At 43.4% G+C, this 18,637-nt stretch overlaps 2 protein-coding genes across 3 annotated transcripts in view; both read right to left on the bottom strand.

The window, feature by feature from the left end:
- Positions 1-68: 68 nt before the first annotated feature.
- On the bottom strand, positions 69-11,104 carry rusc1 (RUN and SH3 domain containing 1; the record flags this gene model as incomplete). The annotated part of the gene is given in 10 exon segments (XM_035671884.1): positions 69-2,677; positions 3,967-4,134; positions 4,365-4,594; positions 4,683-5,185; positions 5,263-5,309; positions 5,468-5,573; positions 5,904-6,078; positions 6,605-6,681; positions 6,788-6,910; positions 11,030-11,104. Coding segments are annotated over 10 exon segments (1,670 nt in total), but the record flags the coding sequence as incomplete, so codon positions are not given.
- A 5,741-nt stretch (positions 11,105-16,845) lies between these two features.
- Positions 16,846-18,637, bottom strand: part of fdps (farnesyl diphosphate synthase (farnesyl pyrophosphate synthetase, dimethylallyltranstransferase, geranyltranstransferase)) — a 4,547-nt gene continuing 2,755 nt past the window's right edge. For both annotated transcript variants that reach the window (XM_035672988.1, XM_035672987.1), the window contains one exon: positions 16,846-17,642. In XM_035672988.1, coding sequence (XP_035528881.1) covers positions 17,442-17,642 — 201 coding nt within the window. In that variant the 3' untranslated portion in view covers positions 16,846-17,441. The remainder of the gene's footprint in view (positions 17,643-18,637) is intronic.

Genomic DNA, 18,637 nt, shown 5'->3' with positions numbered 1-18,637 from the left:
CTTAACATATAAACTCTTTAACATAAATGTAAGCCCAACAATGTGACTCAAACAGCTGCGCAGGTTTCGTTTATACTGATCATTTTATTTGGTGTATTTACAAACAAGCACATGCAGGAGGTGGACAGTGACTGACACTATAGGGGCACTGAACTATATGCAATAGTAGGACACGGGGATGTCTACAGGCTACATGACACCAGAGAGAGAAAGAGAGGAGGAAGAGGAGGTACAGAACTCATCATTTTACAGACACACATAAGTGAAAGTGCAGGATGTGCAGACACAGATGTGCTCACACTCATCTCTGCTTTCACTGCCACATACACTGCCATGTGCACGCTCACACACACACACACACACTCAGATAATGAACCCAGATAGATAGAGAGACACTAGATGGGTCAGATAGAGCTATTCCTTTCAGAAACCTCAATATCAATAAATAGTACATCCAATAAATTAACAGCTTTAAAACAAATGCATTTAGACCATAACCTCACATTTGAACAAAATAATACAAAACCAAACAAAAAAACAAAAACTTGACACATTTTAATGCGTCAACCGATATTTTATATTCTATCTAGACATTATTTCTTGTAAACACCTAGGGATTATCCATTTGATGGCATTTGATTGGGATTAGAAGTTACAAGGTATGAGCACTGGCTTAACTGAATGCTACTGGACAGTTGCCATAGTGACGGAAATGTCATGCTACATGGCATTGACACAATAACATGAGGAAACTTTCAAGAACTGAGCTTTCCCTGATTCATCAATAGAAATGAAACTTTCCTGGAGGTCCTTTAGTGACCAGTTAAAATCAGTTTCTTTTATATTAACTATTTAAGCTTTTGTTTTAGGCTTCATTTGCCGAATTGCATGAGAACATCAAATCTAAATGACTTCAAAACAAACAAGGCTTTTAGTTGTACATTTAACCATATGCATAGTAATCAATACAGAATCTAGAGAATAACCAATAAATAATTAATGTGTTTCATATGAGCAACATTAGAATCAACAAATCACTTCCACCACTACCACTATCATTAATATCAATGATTATGATAAGCAAACATGGCAGGAAGGGTTAAGAGAAATACAAAAGCTGAGGTACGAGGTGAAGACCAGCCACCAAACCTACAGACTTTACAGTAGCATGATGAATTACATACATCTGGGATTTTCTCACTGCTTTAAATTTATGGTCAGATAGTGCTGAACAAGAGCTGAGCATAGTTTTGTGAGGTGTTTATTCCAACTCACGTTGGCCCTTTGAGGTTTTGGATGAGTAGAGAGATTAGCTACAGATTGCTGTTGTCTGATAAGTGTGTGGGATAGATATTTTCTGGCATTCATTCAAAGCATTCATGGCACATTACAATGCATACAGTGTTTATGGTATGAGGCTAAATCTAAATATTTTATGAATATGATGTCAAGACATTGGCAATACATAAAGCACATAGGAGGGAAGATACTGGATTTCATACAACAAACACATATTCCTTTTTTTTTTGCATGTATGACAACTACTTAATGTGTGTAAAGTTGCAGAAGATGTAAAGATAAAGAATGATTCCATTCATTTTTAAATCATCCACTTCCTCAATGTGGCCACAGTATTAAGCTTGTGTTTTACTGTCTGCTTTCTCTTGTTCATCTATCTTTCTATCTATCTTGGTAATATCAATCTCAATTTATATACCTATTTATATATTTTTTATGTATATTTATACAGTCAAATATATTAGCAGAAACATGTCAAACACACATGAACCAGGCGATAAAGGTGAGAGGTCAATAGGGGTGAAAGGTCATAACACAGATCTACACAGCTACAATTCACTACATTACTACGCAGTATGCAACAGGAGCTACGGCCCAGTACTCTAACATGCTCTCTCAACTCGACAACCTGCATGCCACAACTCTCTATGGCTGACGGCTATAGATATTAACGTGGCTACTACCAGGCTGTCGACTGTCGCCGCCTCACAACAGGCAGCCGCTGATCTGAAAGCACTTGAATCTGCTAGTGGTTGATTGCACAGAATTTCCCCTGTGATGATGTTCAGATCAGTGGCTGACAAGGAAGGCAGAAATTGAGAAAAGGACATTTAAAGGGATACTTCACTCCAAGATCAAAGGTCTTCCAGTAGGAAATGATCTAAATTTGACTTGAGTCATTATTTCACACCATCTGCTGCATTCCTGCTGTTAAAATCCATTAGTTTAATGCTACCAAACTGGATGGATTGTGATGGGAAAAAACAGCCATATGTTCATAAAGGGAGAGGGTTGCAGACTGCTCCTGATGCACGTAAAGCAGAACAGATGGTGTTATGCACTCAATTTAAACTCTAACCGTGCAAGCGTGAAATATCCCTTTCAGAGTAACGGAGCCTCACCACAACCTCTCAATACTCGCCTAAAATATATATATATATATATTTATTTTGCTTTTTTTATTGATTTAGTGCAGCAGTTATGGTATTGAAGTCACATGATGAGGGAGGTATAGCCAATAGGCACCAGCCCCTCGTTATCTCCCTGACGACAGCGAATCCAGTCTTGATCGACTCCTCCTAACACCATGAGTTCCTCCCCTTTGCGGAAGCTGAGCTCCGAACCTGCTCCGGTGTGGTCACACAGCGTTCGTACTGACCTGAGGACAGACAGCAGAGATCTTCTCAGTCAAAATGGTCTACATTAAACAGAAACCACAAACAATAACGTCATCTCTGACATGTAGCCAAATCTTGGATGAGTCACAATGCAGGATCGCTCAATGTCAGGCTGGTGAGTCACCAGTTACAGTCTTTCAAAGGCAAAAATAATAACAGGAGAACTTCTGGTGTCTCCTACACCCACTGGTGCTCTTAGAGGGGGAAAGAAGGAAAAAAAAAGAAAAGGGTTTTTATTTTTAACCATCTATTTTTTATTCCATGTCCTGTAATGTAAATTCATTTGTTTTTTATTGTGTCCAAAATATATCCAAATTTAGATCCTACTTGGGACAGATTCACAACACACATCTTTTTTATTGGATAGGTCAGCCAGTGAGACAGGAAAGGAGTAGAGAGAGAGAGAGAGAGAGAGAGAGAGAGGGGACGACATGCAGCAAAGGGCCACAGGCTGGATTCGAACCCTTGCCGCTGCGGCAAGGACTCAGTCTGCCTAGTCTACCAATACATACAACGCTCTTGTATTTACCTGTATGTTAGCCCATCATTTTATTCTATGTAATTGGGAAAATAAAAAACCTTCTTCTCATGCAAGGTGGTTAAAAGATGTCATGTTTCATTTGCAACTAGAGAAAATCTAATTAACCATAAAAGGAAAAATCTGATAATATTAGGAAAGTATGGAAACCTTTTATATTCTATTATTCATTGGTCACTGAGATAAAAATTTTGAGTGACTAATAGTGCCCCTTATGTGCAGGTAATTATGGTACAGTGCATGAGTAGTATTATCTGCATATTAGTTTTTATGTGTATGCCATTTGTTCTATGGTTTATTATTTCACATTTGTATGGTTGAAGCTTGTTGGGGAGGAAGGGATGGGTTTTAGAGGGAAGATGTATTGTGTACTGTTGTGTATCTATGTGTGTATACTGCTTTTTTATATACAAATTTGTGGCGTTAATCCTAAATCTTGACTTTAGATTATAGCACCAAGATCTGTTTTTGTCAAAATTGGGCTACTGAGATTTTAGGTCTGATTCAATAAAGGATTTTTATATTTTTCATAATAGACTCTTCAGGACAATTCAAGTTATTTTTGAAGCTTGTTAAAACTGCCAAAATGTAACGTCCTTGAAAGATTACTCAAAACTGAATCAGTGGCGTGAGATATCAACTCTGAAATAGAGATTTATCTTCCACTTCAGCCAACAAAAATGCAAAAGTCCACCCTCTATAACCATCGGCATCACGTTATGTCTGTTGTACCTGAGTGGTCTGGGTTTGTCCTTCATCTCCAGTGCATCCACCTCTTTCTCTGACTCTGGCTGACCATCTCCCTGGGGCTCCGGGGCCCTCTTTATTATCGGGGTGGAGCTGCTGCTCACCATTCGAGTCAGTGCTGTGACACCAGGAGCCAGCCACTGAGAGGGACGCCTGCAGAGTTAGACAGAAAGAGGACGGGATGATGATGAGGGAAAACAAAGAGACAATGTGGGACAGATGGGTAGAGAAGAAACACAGACAGTTACCATTCACACAGAAAACAATTTCAAGTACAGCAGTGACTTTAGAAGTTGTTTAAGTCACTACAGTGGTCGAATTCACAAATCCATTACAATCTCTCGAAAGATGTACTAATGTATGCATTAAATTCATTGGCTAACCTGGTTGGTGGTGTTTGACCTGGTGGGCTGTTGGGGCTTTTAGAGGCTCCAAAGAGCCTCCCCAGACCCCAGGGAACCTGAGCACCACTGCTGACCGGAGCAAAGTCACTCTGTGCCTGGAGCTCTGGCAGATCCGTCCTCATCTCTCCCTTTTTCAGGTTCAGCTCAGCCAGGTTCTGGCTCAGTCTGCCTCCCCAGCGCATCACAGCTCCCCATCCCTGCTGGATCACCTATGATTTAAAAAAAAATGTCAGCCCTGCAGGATCACACAAATGCATTTGACTACAAAAACTAAACAGCCACACAAAAGGTGAGTACCTGTCCTGCCTGCTGAGCAAGGCTGTCCTCCTCAATATCAGGAGGCGGTAACTCTCCAATTTCCTTCTCCTGCACCCACAACAGCTGAGGACTTGTCTGCCCAAGAGTGACCGAAGCCTTTATGGGTGCAGCACTGTCATGTGTTGACTCCCCTGATCCTCTATTCTTTGGATTAGCCAATGGGGATGATTTCTCTTTGGCTAACTGATGTTCTGGACTTCCAAAGTCTACTTCTGACAGGCTTTCAATATATCCGCAGCCTGTGATTTTGTTTTGAGACCCCTCTGTTGAAAGCTGGAATCCAGCATCCTGACAGGGTGGACTGGGGATCTCTGGATTGTGACCGTCTGGCTCCAAATGGTGGTGCTGGAAAAGCAGGTCGAGGTTGAAGGTGAGCAGGCTGAGAGGCTGCAACACGAGGAGTAGCTCCTCGAACAGAGGCTGGCAGGCGGTCAGTGACAGGCGCATAAAGGAGGTGGGACGGTAATATGTCTCGAGTACATCTGAGGGGAAGAGAGATTAAGGTTACATAGATGCACAGCCACAGGAATGAGATGACATGGAAGTGAAGGAAACTTACCACTGCAAGACTGAAGGTGGGACAGCCAGAGATCAAGATGCTTAATACTAAAAGAAAAAAAAACAGAGAAAAGAGGAAAACTGAGGATACAAAGAGGGCATGTGCAGGCAGATCAAAATATAGTATATTCTATTTTTTAACTACTAATTTGAGCACTTTTCATGCTACCAGGACACCAGAGAGAGGATTAGGAGCCAGTACTTACTTCAGTAGGCCAAGGAGGAATGCGTTGAACCTGTGTTTGCTCTGTCTGAGCTGGGGCAGCTCTCCAACTCGAACTTGAAGGTTGAGCAAGGCCTGTGTTTTTGGACCTTGAAAAATGTGTTGAGAAAAAGAGGAGAAAATATATGTAAAGTGAGCGTGAGAGAGAGAGAGAACGGGCTTAACAGAGGAACTTGCAGAGGTGAGCGAAAAATTCAGCCAAACTTGGCACTCACAGGCCAATCGATATCTGCATCCTGTTGTTCGCATTATTCAGCATTTATGCACTAAAATCAACAAGTATTGACTGATGTGTGGGAAAATGAGAGACAAACGAAGTCCAGAGTTTTTATCATTAAGATCCAGGGGAAAATCATCCCACAGAAATAATTTCCAAATCTATAAATGCAAATTTTTTTTACAATCCTTGCTATATCTACCTGGCTTGGTTGAGGCCTGAACAAGACTCCAGGCGGAGTTTGGCCTCCTGCCTGCAATCAGGTCACTCTGGTGGGGTTTCAAGCCATCGGTCAGCAAGCTGTGCAGGGCAGGGCATAGGCACTGCAGCACCAGACGGCCCAGAGATGGATTTATAGTGCTGTCTCCTGATAAGGCCTGAGAGGAGAGGAGAAGAGAGGAGAGGAAAATGGGATACAGTGAGGAAGAAGATGTGCAGTGATAGGGAGGGACGGGGGAATAGATGTGAAAGGATGACTCAAGAGAGAGGGAGGGAAGGAAAATGGGACACATGGGGTTTGAGAGAAATAGGGAGCGATAAGGGTCAGTATGATGTGATGAGAGATGATTTTGGGAAGGAAGGGGGAATTTGGAGTTAGTTTACAAAGAAATTCTTAATACTACGAGATTGGGTTATCTAAAGATATTCTAGTACCTTGTTAACTGAGAGAGACTGAGGAGAGACGGAACAAAATATGTAGAGTCAGAACAAGAAGGAATGGAGGGAAAGCATTTTCAAAGATAAACAATCAGTTCAATACAGGATGCCACTTTGTTGCTCGACACAACGATTTGTAATCAAGAGTGACATGAAAAACACTTCCAATACAAACAAAAAAACAACAACAAAAGTTCATTCTGTTCTCGTAATCCCACGAGTGGTGTGAATTCAGCAGTGACTGACCTTCTGAACTACAGTCCGAGAAGAACTGAACTGGGCCAAGATGGCTTCCACTGCCACACTGACTGCACTGACCAGAGCTGGGGGGAAGAACAATGGTCTACAGTTAAACTGTAAGAGCTATAGACATCAGGGACAAAGATGCATTGCTGGACAAGTGGACACACACACAGGTGAGACACACACCTTTTTTTTCCTGCAGGCACAGAGAGGACAGGCCCAGACCTCTCATTGGATGCTTCACATCTTCGCCCATCCAGGATGTCTCTGTCCTCTGTACAGAGCCAGCGAATGAGACACTGCGAACAGCTGACAGTGACAGTAAAAGAGCAATTACTTACTGTACAAGTATAAAAAAACAAAACAAATTCAACAGAAGCTAAATGAATCACCACAGACAGAAATACCACAACTAAAATATTTGCGTTTTTAGCAGGAGCAATTAAGCAATGAGAAGCATAGCAGAGTATGCAGATAGAAGCAGATGGTAGTACTGTCAACAAACAGTGTGTAAGGACACCCTGTAAATATTGGTGAGCTTTCAACATCTGTATCTATTAAGACAACTTTCTATATGCATCAGGGATAAACAGGATCCCATGCATTAATTTTGACTCACACACAAACGCACAAATACACTCATTATATAAGCATAAGCATACATAGAGGTAAGTGAAGAGCTAGGGGGGAAACAACTGTATAAGCTACCACGTCAGTCAGGTCAGATAATGACATACATGTGCAAAGGGCAGGTGTTGTGTGCAGTGTGATGTTTCTATAAATGGATTTATATAAACTAGTTATATAAATACAGACATTCTTATAATGTACAGGATGCAGTGGACCTTAATTACTTTGAATGCACACACACAATCATAAAAAAGGTTACCTTAAATAATTATTTATATTCATCTTCAACAAGCTACTTGGGTTGTGCTTGGCATGAAATGCATGTGTCAATTTCAACATTCACAAAAAGAAAACAAAAACAACAGGTAGACAGACGAGACAAGACCGACACAAAAACAGACAGATAGAGGAAGACAGAGAGAAAGAGTGATGAGAGTGACTCTAGACACCCTCTGACAGGAACAGCTGTTACCCTTCTGAAGGCCCTTTGCAGATTTGAAAGGACAGTGTAGATAAGATGTATCAAATGACCTGCAGGGAGCTGCCTTCTGATATATAAAACAGCTACAGTTACCCAGTTCTTTCAAATCTGCAAATCCCCCCGGGTTGAAAGAGTGACAAAAAGTGTGAGGGTCACCATATCTAGAGCAGAGAACAAAGACAGAATCAGACAGTAAGAAAGACAGACATGCATGCGAGCAAGATGTCAGACAAAGAGAGAGAGTGTAAGATGTAGGGAGAGAGAAAGAGAAATCTTACTCGCCACGCGCGACTGCGGAGGAGCCTGGTGGAGTTTAGGGGGTAGGGGGGGTGCCCTGGGCGGTATAGGAGGGTAGAGGTTTGGATAGTAGAGGGGAGCAGCGAGGGCAGGCAAGGTGTGAGAGCGGGGGAAAAGCGGGGAGCTGAGGCAGGAGCCTGCTGCGCCTGGAGGGGGTGCTCCAGAGCGCTGGGGAGGGGAGAGGGCTCCGATAGGGGAGAGGCGAGGAGGTGCGCCCCTATGCAGAGGGCAGTTTTTAGGGTGGTAGAGGTAAATACTGGGTAGAGGAGGGAGCTCTTTAGATGTCCTGGCCTTGTTGCTGTTATGGTTTGTGTGGGAGTGTGTGCGCTTTTCTGAATACAGCGAATCCATAGCACTGATACTGTTTGAATACGTCATCATGACGTCAATGTTCTTATATGGGGTGGTGCAACCTGGAGCATCTGTGGGGCCACTAACAGGTGTGTCTGACTTAGTGTGTGTGTCATTCTGCTTCCCTGAGTTACTGCAGCAGAGAGAGTCGAAATTGCACATAGAGTCAGACGCAAAGTCCCTGTGTGTGTTAAAGATACTCCCATATTCACAAGGAGAGTCTACATCATAATCGGCCAGGGATTCATAGTTAAACCCTGTGTTTAAATCAGTGCTGGAATCATCTCTGTGAACAGGAGCTGTGCTGGCAGCAGGGGTCCACTGTTTCGTGCTGTGTTCATCTCTGGACTCCCTGCCTACATGGCTGTGGGGTCTGGGATCTGCAAAGGGCTCAGAGTTACAGTAGCCGGGGCGATAGGAAGGGAGGGCAGTGTGGAGGAAGTAGGGTTGGGAGGACTGGGCAAGGGACAGTGGGGGGGAGGAAACTGGTTATTGGAAAGGGTAAAAGGCCAAAAATTGTAATGTGCCGGAGTCAGGATGGAGAAGGCAAGCGCAAAGGCAAAGTGATATGAGGGAGCAAAGCGAAGCCATGGACAAACAATGGAAACAACAGAATGGGATGGTTAGGTGAGGAAAAACAAGGAAGATTAAAGGAAAAAAAAATGTGGCAAAGAAATGGGAAGGAGAGAGAGATGCAGAAAATGTTAGTGTCTGTCGAGAGAAAAATGCACATTCATGAGTGTACTCCAGCAGAAATCGTCATCATGTAACATCATGCAGTAATGCAGTATTTAAACAAGTCAAACAGTTGATTGACAGTTACACATTGACAGTGCATGAGAGTCAATGGAGTTGATTTATGAAGAGCAATAACCACAGTCTTTCATTTAAAAGGGTTTAACACAACAGGAAATGATACCGGGGCCATAAAAGAATCTCACAGCTGCACAGTAGAAATACTTAATCTGTCAATCAGCCACTCATCCCCCGATGACACCGTAATTAAAATGCCACTATCAATCGCAAAGATTCATCATAATAGGATCCGAGTTTTCTTTACGGCATCTGCTTTCACTTTCATTTCATACTTGTGTTGAGAGCTATGAATATTAAGCACAAGACAGCACAGTGAGTGCCAATCTTTACTCTAACTTTACTGCAGTGCGTGCCACCATCACCTCTGGATCACCTTCTCTCTCCCTCTCTTTCTCTCCTCTCTTTTGCCTTTGTTTTATACCCCTCCCCTCTCTCCAGCAGTACAGCATACAGTGTAATGCTGAGTCAGTCAACAGATAGCTGAGGTCTGTCCGTTCCTGCTCAATCACCGGTCTGTCTCTGTTAAGATTCAGAGACACTGTGGCAACACAAGCTTCACTACGCTCAAATGACCTGAGACAAGACTGCTCGGCTATGGGCTACAAAATGAGCTGAAAAGCAACCATACCTTGGTTAGACTTGGGCTGTCTTTGAACTGTAACTAACACATGATACTTCCTATTTTTCTGGCACTAGCTCTCAGCAATTGGTTCATGCACAAAGACCCACCCCTTGGTCTCTTAAAGGTGTACACAACTATTTCTGGCTTTTTGCAGCATGTACCTCATTAGTAATTCATTTGACTTTTATAATCAGAATGCAAAGGTAAAACCCTGAAATAATGCTAAAATAATGACGTATCATTTTTACTTAACTACTTAACTATTAATGGAATTAGCAGCAGGAGAACATGAGCAATTAAAATTAGACTATACGCCCTACTGTATGTAGACACTGACAAACTAATAGTGTCTATGTAGCCTACTGCAGCACTGCATGAGATAGGTAACTTGATCTTAGCTATCTGTGCAACTCTAGGGAGCATGGGGGGGGGGGATAGACAGCAAGAGAAAAGCATATTAAACATCCCACGTTAATGGGATTTACAACCAGTAAAGAGGCAGAGGAAGAGGAGCAGGACGAGATTTTAGGAGAGAAAGAGACAGCAGAAGAGAGTTGAGCTGGTAGAAAGAGGGAGAAGAAAGGTAGTGAGCTCAGTGGGCACTCCATTATCCCTCTCCCCCTTGCTCTGAGGAGTGGATGAATAATTGAATAAGGCAGTGATGACATCACACTCTGATAACCAGTGCAGGACATACTGGCTGGAAAGTTTCCAACCTCCTCTTTCTCCTCATATTACCTTCACTTTCTTTGCTGTCTTTATCCCTACATCTCTTTATGCTGTTGGTCATCTTCCCTCTCCAGCTTCCACTGTCTTGTTCGCTTCTCCTGTCTATGAGATCACTCTCTGCTTATCCCCCTTCATCACTTATCCATCATATCACACATCATCCCTTTCTGTGACTCATGCTCGTCCTCCGTACTCTTCGCTCTCGTTCCATACATCATTTCCATAAATGAGTCAACATTTTCACCTCCCTTGGTTTTCTGTTTTTTTCTATTTTATGGTCCAAGGATCTTATTTGTGCATGACTGAAGTGAACAAGCTGACTGTTCGTCTGTCTTTCCCCATCTGTTTCTTTCCATCATCTGCCCATCCCAGATTTGTCGTCATCCAAATTACACTGGGTTACTCTGATTTGTTTATTTTCTCCCATACACACACACACACACGCACGGACCCCTTCCCCAATGTCATCAGATTCAGTCTCATCATGGAAATACCTACTCACCTGTAGATCTTGATTCCAAAGTCCTTCCTCCATCAGCTAGTCCTCTCACCTCCACCTCCTCCTCTTCCTCTTCTTCTTTCCCCACCTTTTCCTCACTCTTAACGTCCTCAAACTCCCACTCTCTGCCCATGGTCCACAGGCTGCTGTCACTGGCTGAGCAGCCAATCTTCTGTGATGGGCACAGCTCTAGTTGTCCACCCTCCTTGTCAGCTCTCTGGAGCATTTCCTTCAGAGCAGCCATTGAGGTGAGGGCTGGTGGTGGCTGCATGAAGAAGGCCTGAGCTTGAGAGGTGTACTCCCATTGGTTGCCATCGCTGCCTGCCTTCTCTCTTCTCCACCTCAGGTTGTACAGTATGTCTGGATCTGGAGTAATGACTGTTGGGTCAGGATCTGGGTCAGTGATCACTTTTGTTGAGGGGGAGGCGCTCTTGTTGCGGAAACGCAGCTCTTTGAAAGTTGTGGTCTTGGGAGCTATCGCTGGAGATGATCCTGATGACATGAGCTTCTTTTGAATTTCCATATGAGATTTTCTCATTATCAGGGGTGGAGGCTGCGGTGGGGCTTCACCATCAGGTGTGAATGCTATGAGCCAATCAAATCGCTCAGGTTGTGCAGAGTTGGCAGAGAGAGTGCTGACTTTGGTGGGTGGCAGAGATGGGGGGATTGGGGGTAAGGGGCGCGGAGGAGGAGGTGGGGGAGGTGAATCTGGTAACTCAGCAGGATACCGGAAAGACTCAAAGCTCATATTCTTTTCTTTAGTTTCATGTGTATTGCTAACCCCAGTACTGTAGTAAGAGTCGGAAGTCAGACCGCTGTTCCTCTTCCTTCTCCTCGCCATCTCAGTGAATGACGTGGTTCTTTGCGTGTCTTTGCTCGCCTCTTTCTTTTTGCCTTCTTCATCTATATCTACCCTTCGATCCCCATCCAACTTGCTTGCTCTGCTGCTCCATCCATCTCTGGTCATCAACTCTGTGTCACATTCCTCCTCATCCTCCCTCTCTTTTAGCCTGAACTCATGTGGCTCCACAGACCTGGACGAGATAACATTTTCTCCATCTCCCTCATCCTCTAACCCTCCGACGCAAACACCAAGCTCCGGGCTGAGTTTGAGGAGCTCAGCCTGGGTCAATCCAGCAAGCATCAGTAGCTTCCGAATCTCTACATCCAGTGCATGAAAGGAGGGGGGAGGAGGAAGGGCAGGTGGGGGTGGTATGGCAGGGGGAGATGAGGATGAGACTGAGATAACTGGGGGAGGAGGTAGAGGTGGGGGACGTGTGGTAGGAGGAGGAAGGGAAAGGGGGGTCTTTTCCTGTTCGGCTTGAAGAGCAGCGAGGCGCTGCGCCTCTTTCCTGGCGAGGTGACGCCTCCGAGGGGGAGGAATAGGAGGAGTTGGGGTGGGAATAGACGGCGGTGGAGAAGGAGAGGTATAGAGTGTGAAGTAAGGGACTGGTTTAGAGGTGGGGAGAGGAGGAATGGATGGTGGAGATGGAGGTAGGGGTTTCTCACACCTAAAAGTGGTGAATGTGGGGGATGAGGAGTTTGGGGAGAAAGTTGTCAAAGTAGGAGAGGTGGACACAGCCATGGAGGTGGTCTCCCTGCTGATATTGATGTAGGTGTGGAGATCAGAGCTCACGCTGGCATGACGCGCGGGAGGTTTGGGGGGTCTGGGTGGTGGCTCGACGGGGGAAGGGGTAAGGGAATCAGGAACAAGAGGCTCATCACAGTCTGATGGAGCAGTGAGATCAACCCCTGCGTCTGAAAACTCCTGAGAGTCTCCCATCGTTCCTCCGCGACCTTTATACAACTTCCAGGGAATGTCGATGTTGCCCATTTCATCCATGACATCTGAGAGATCCTGCTCTTCCAGATCTCCAAGATCAAATCCCTTCTCGTGGAGTCTGGCGACATAGGCCAGTTTCACTTCCCTGTTCACCTTCTCCAAGCGATCCAGGTGATCTAGCCGATCCCTCAGAACATCCCAGTGTTGTTCCCCCTCCAGATCCCAACGAGCCACTTGGATCACCTGGCTAAAGCGCTCCATTTTCCCAAACTCCCCTACTGATTCTAGAAAGTCAAGCAAGCCTAGTTTGGTGACCTCAGAATCACCTTTGACTCCTAAGTAGTCAGGAGAAGGGGAGTCCAGGGCAGAGGGGTAGCCCTCATCTGGGGAGCAAGGGGGAATCGGGGAATGTGACGTTAAGGAGAAGGGATTGCGGCTCAGAGGAAGGGATGGGGGTGAATGCGCAGGAGGCTGGCATTCAGGTGCTTGTGGAAGAGATTGCTCTTTGGTGGACAGAGCGACGGATAAATTATCTTGGTCATGGGAAGAGCAGATGGAGGTGGATTGATCTGCACAGTCAGACTCCAGATCAGAGCAGGAGCTGATAGAAGTGGAGGACGAGGAGGTGGAGGAGGAGAGCGAGAACTCCAGGAGGGAGGGGGGACAGTCACAGCAAGAGGGGACCAGGGTGTCGTCATCGTCGTCGTCGTCGTCGTCATTGTCAGCCTCCTCTTCATCATCGTCAATATCAATGTCCCCACTGCTCTCTTCCTCGTCATCTTCTTCCTCTACTTTTACATTTTTCTTGTTGTCCAGATCAGCACTTTCATCTGCATTCTTGCCTTCATTTTCCAGACTGGCAGCAGGGCAGGCAGAGGGCTCCAGCTGGGCCTGTGCTTGCAAAGGAGGCTGAGGCTGCTCTTTGGCCCCTTTCCCATTCTGCCTCTGGGGCAACGGGGCCGGTGGAGGTGGTAGCTGCAGTTGCTGTCTGATAGAGATGGTGTTGTTGTTGTTGTGGTTATGGTTGAACATACTGTTGTTGTCCTGCGGGGAGCGCCCATCGCAGCACAGACACGGGAGGCTGGGCTCGTTGCAATTCGGGTCAAGAGGGAGAACAGAGGGAAGCGGAGGAGGAGCGGCTGCTGGTGCAATTTTGGTTGCTGCCGATGCGCGAGCACCCTTGGGTTTGGGCTTAGCCGCTTTAGAAATGGTTGAAACCTGTTTTTGTGAAACAAACCTTGACTGGCTTACGGGTGCTCGAGGCTGCACCCCCACCCTGGTCCTGGTGGGTGCAGTGGGGCCTTTAGTAGCCCGGCGTGGGGAGGACGTGGTGATTGTGTTCATGTTTTTATCCTCCCTCTGAAAACCAGGGCCGTGAGACTTTGGTGCAGCTAAAGCATTGGTCCGCCTGCTGACGTCAAAGCGCCGTGGCTTTGGAGGCTGAGAGGAACAGCTAGAGGACTGCATTGTGGGAATGGGAGTTTTTAGGATACTGTGATATTTCTGTTGCTATAGAAACAAGTGTTGTAAAGGCTGGGCAGATCCAAACTATGACGCGCTGTGACGGTCACATCTTGGCTTGACTCCCAAGATCCTGCAACATCAAAGAAGACACACAGTGATTAACGACTACGAGCAAATTCAGCTTTTCAATGACGTTTTCTTGCTAACAAATGTTTTTATATAAGACTAAGTCTTTGAAGTTAAACCCATCATCTGGACCATTCATTAAACTCAATTGCTTTTGGGCTTTTCTGTTTTATAATTATCACAGCCCAAGTCCTGGGAGGACACAGCAGGGATATGAACACACACACTGCCTCTCACACAGTCCTGTAAAAAAATAAAACACAATATCAAGCATCACTGCTAAAGGAAAGTAATTTGAGCTGAAACAATTATTCAATTAAATTACAGAAAATGAATCAAATAATTGCTTAATTCATAAAAAATCTTCAATATCCACTGGTTCCAGCTTCTCAAATGAGAATATTTGTAGTCTCTTATGGTAGTAAAAAGCTTTGGGTAGTGGAGTGCTGATCAGACAACGCAAAGCATTTGAAGACGTCACCTTTGACTCATCACTTTCGGAAACTGTGATGGTTATTGAGAACTTTTTTCTGCCATTGTATAGACAAAATGCTTCATCAAGAATATAATCCATAGATCATTTTATAATGACAAAATTAGTAGTTGCAGCCCTTAAATAATGTTTCGTTCAGTATTACAGGGGCTGAATTTCTGTAATGCAGTAGGAAGTGGTTCTCTACAAATTTTCTGTAATAACATTTAAAATGTTTTATGAACTTGTTTGGTTAAGACAAATAGTTGAAAATCTACATAACAAGCGCCACTCAATTTGTATGCATCTGTTGTACTGTTTACTTGTTTTTTTTTTCAGATCCATCTATCTTTTCAAATTCAAACATGCACCGACACACATATCACATGAAATGATCCTAATGATAATAATTGTCAGCTAATTTATAGCTTAATAGCTGTCACTCATCATCTGCATCAGGCATGATCAGCTTCACTGAGCACTGATATTCATGAGTTTACAGTAGTCAAGCTGTCTGCATCTGTGCCAGTCCATCCTTACAAGCTGACAAGAGGCAGCAAGATGTAGATCAAAAGAAATGTCGTTAAAAAAAACATACCACACCTAAAGCAATGACTGAACATAAAAAGCACATTTAACTGGAGCATGAAATAATCATGCAGCAGCACTGCACAACACCGAGTCTGCCTTTTCTTTAAAGCACATTTACCGACGGCTATTGCTCATATATTCCTCCACAGTGCCCTTCACATCACTGAGGAATATAAATCACTCAAGTGCTTGCTTACACAGGGCCTTTCGTCGGAATGGCCATTAAAGCCAACAAAGCCATGGAATAAAACAAGAAAACAGCATATCATCACATGTAATTTAACCCGTCCTCTGCTCAGTATTTACCCCTGCAAGTATTGATCCCACAGAGCTGATGGAGACAGGGAGGATGGGAGGAGGAGGAGGGGGAGGAGGGTACCTCCAACCGCATCGCCCTGATATACAGGCCCCTCCGCCCCTGTTATAACTCAAATAATACACATCATATTTAGATCCCAATTAAAACATCAAATAATAATACATTTTTACTTAAAAATGAGTCAAGAAAAATCACTGTTAATAGCGGAATGGCATGTCTCTTGATCTACGCAGGCTCCGTGAGGGAATGGGAGGTTTTGCTTACCCGACTACACAATGCAGGTTCGCCTGAAAACAAAATATATATAAATATACACAAATATTATAAATGAGGTCTCGACTCACGATCAGACTCAGGTAAAGATGGATGAAGGTCTCCATCTCATCGGGCTCTCTCACATCCCTGTCCGTGAGAATGTGAATCTCTCTCCGACGTTAACAGCCTCGCATCTGTCTTCTCGCGAGCATCCACCACCACCCACCACCCCCTCCATCCCCAACCAAACCACACCCCTTGCCTTATCATCACATCCAATTTATCTCGAGTCATTTTCAGCTTCACCTCCTTCCAATAATTAGTTTGGAGCCCTGCGTTCAGACGGAGACTCTCATTTGCTTTAATTTCTATTTCTATTAAATCATCTGCAATCTGCGTTCGTGCATTTTTTAGACTGCCTTCAAGACAGTTAACTAACATTCAAACCTCATATGTAGCCAACTATGGCTTCTACTCATTACTGATCAATCTGATGATAATATTCTTGATAGATAGATTGTTCAGTCAACTATATGTCAGGAAATGCCCATTATATTTTGTCAGAGCTCAAATTAATGTCTTAAGACTAGATTATTATCTAAAGAAAAGTTCAAAACCCTAAGATATTCAATATACTATCATACATAAACAAAAACATGAAATCTGCACATCTGAAGAGCTAGAAAGAAAAATGTTGGCTTTGTTCCTTAAGAAATGACTGGTTACTAACTTTAACTAACTTTATATTTTCAATATATTTGTTTACTTTCCGCTCTACAGCCAACACAAAAAAAAAGAGAGAAGAAAAATACTGCTCATAAATTATTTATTAAAAGCAAAAACATTCTGGCCAGTACAGACTTTATAGCAGCAATATAAAAATAAATGGAATAAGAAAACTGATCATGTTTGTTCTCTGTCAGAATATGTCTACTATCATATATGTACTGTCCCTTAAAGTCCATAATCAATTCATATATCCATTCCTACAAAATAAATGATTTCATTTCTATCTCCAGTGCCATGTGTTCTTCAGGGCAGACAAATATGACAGGTAGACCATGTGCGATTCATTTCAGTGTCATTCTTGGAGAATATCATATTCTTCAGCGGACATGAGTGGAGACACTGCACGTTACGCACTGGGTTCAATAAATAAACATTGAACAAAAGAGACAGGCCGTGTGATAACATTCACAAATATCTACAAATCATTGCAAAGTTAAGAAACTGCCTGCAGGATTTCTAAATATCACAGCCGTGTTCGGGTCATGCTGTTTGTAGTCAGAGCCTCGTCCCTGAAAAACACCCTCTTTAAAAGAGGGAGGAGTTTATCTGTGTGTTGTGATAAAAGTCAAAAGTGAACCGGGCTGATGCACCTGACCCTCTTCATGACCGTTCCCTCTCACTTGTTCCTCTTGTAGATTTTCTTGGCAAAGTTGAGGAAGACTGAGTGAGGAAGGTTTTGAGCGTGACAAGCGATGAGTTTCTGTAGCCGCTGGTAGCTCTCGTCTTCATATCTGTGGTACAGGGCTTGCATTTGCAAGGTGTTGTACAGGGCTTTGACCTTTTCCACACCGGCATCATCGTGGCGCCCGTAACATGCCTGAGGAGGAGGTGAAGGTGAAATTAAGTTTTGCTGATGTACTAGTGACTCTAGTAGTACTTCTGAAAAAGGTGGGATCAGAGGCCACCGCACACACTTTTTATTTGCAGTGTTGAAATAGAGTTGAAAAGTATGAAATATCTGTAAAGGTTTTCTGTTAAAAACACCACTTTTGCTATAATTACCACAATGTCTTATGGCGGTATACAAACTTACACTTACACTTAAATCAAATTAGAGAATCTGTAAGCAGGTCATTGCTCTCATTTAAATGTATGATATCATTGTATTTATATTGCTGCATATACAGTACTAATGTTAACATTTATGCACTCTGATGTTTTTGTGACAAAAACCGTGAATAAAACCTCCAAAGTAAATTAACAGTGTATTATAGTGCATTCCCACACGTGCGAGAGCCACAAGATCCATGCATACAACTCTTGGTACATATTTAAAGATTATATATGAGTTTTACAACATTAATATAGCAGCAGACAACAATTTGCTATGTAAAGATATAAAGCAACTGTGTTGCTATTGTAGCCTCTCTATGGTTTGTTTACATGGCCTGTCTGCACCTTGTGCAGCTGGGTAGAGCAACTGAAACTGCAGTTTTTCTCATCTGTCAATCCTGTGAATAAAGGATTTATTTCAACCATTGCAGAGTTTATGATTGTTGGAACAGTAGAATAACAAAGACTGTTTTTGTCAGTTTGTCAGTTCAGTCTTTGAATGAAGTTGTGATGTTACAATGATATGCAAGGTAAAATTACAGTGATAGCGATAGCTAATAGCTAATGTTTTTATTAGGGTATAATCACCTGAAAATAAGAATTGTTGTGTGTTTGTTACCTTAGAAAGACCTGTTTTTACAGCGAGAGTGGGTCTACGGAGTCCGTCATGTTGAATCGCTTCTACAGTAGTCCATAACTGACAAACCAAACACTGATTCTAGATAGGGACTATGGGACTAAAACTGTACACTGTAGTTT

This window comes from Morone saxatilis, unplaced genomic scaffold, assembly GCF_004916995.1.
Source record: "Morone saxatilis isolate NCDOM2014 unplaced genomic scaffold, NCSU_SB_2.0 Contig24, whole genome shotgun sequence".
NCBI classification, from domain to species: Eukaryota; Metazoa; Chordata; class Actinopteri; family Moronidae; genus Morone; species Morone saxatilis.
This window is presented reverse-complemented; position numbering and strand designations above follow the sequence as displayed.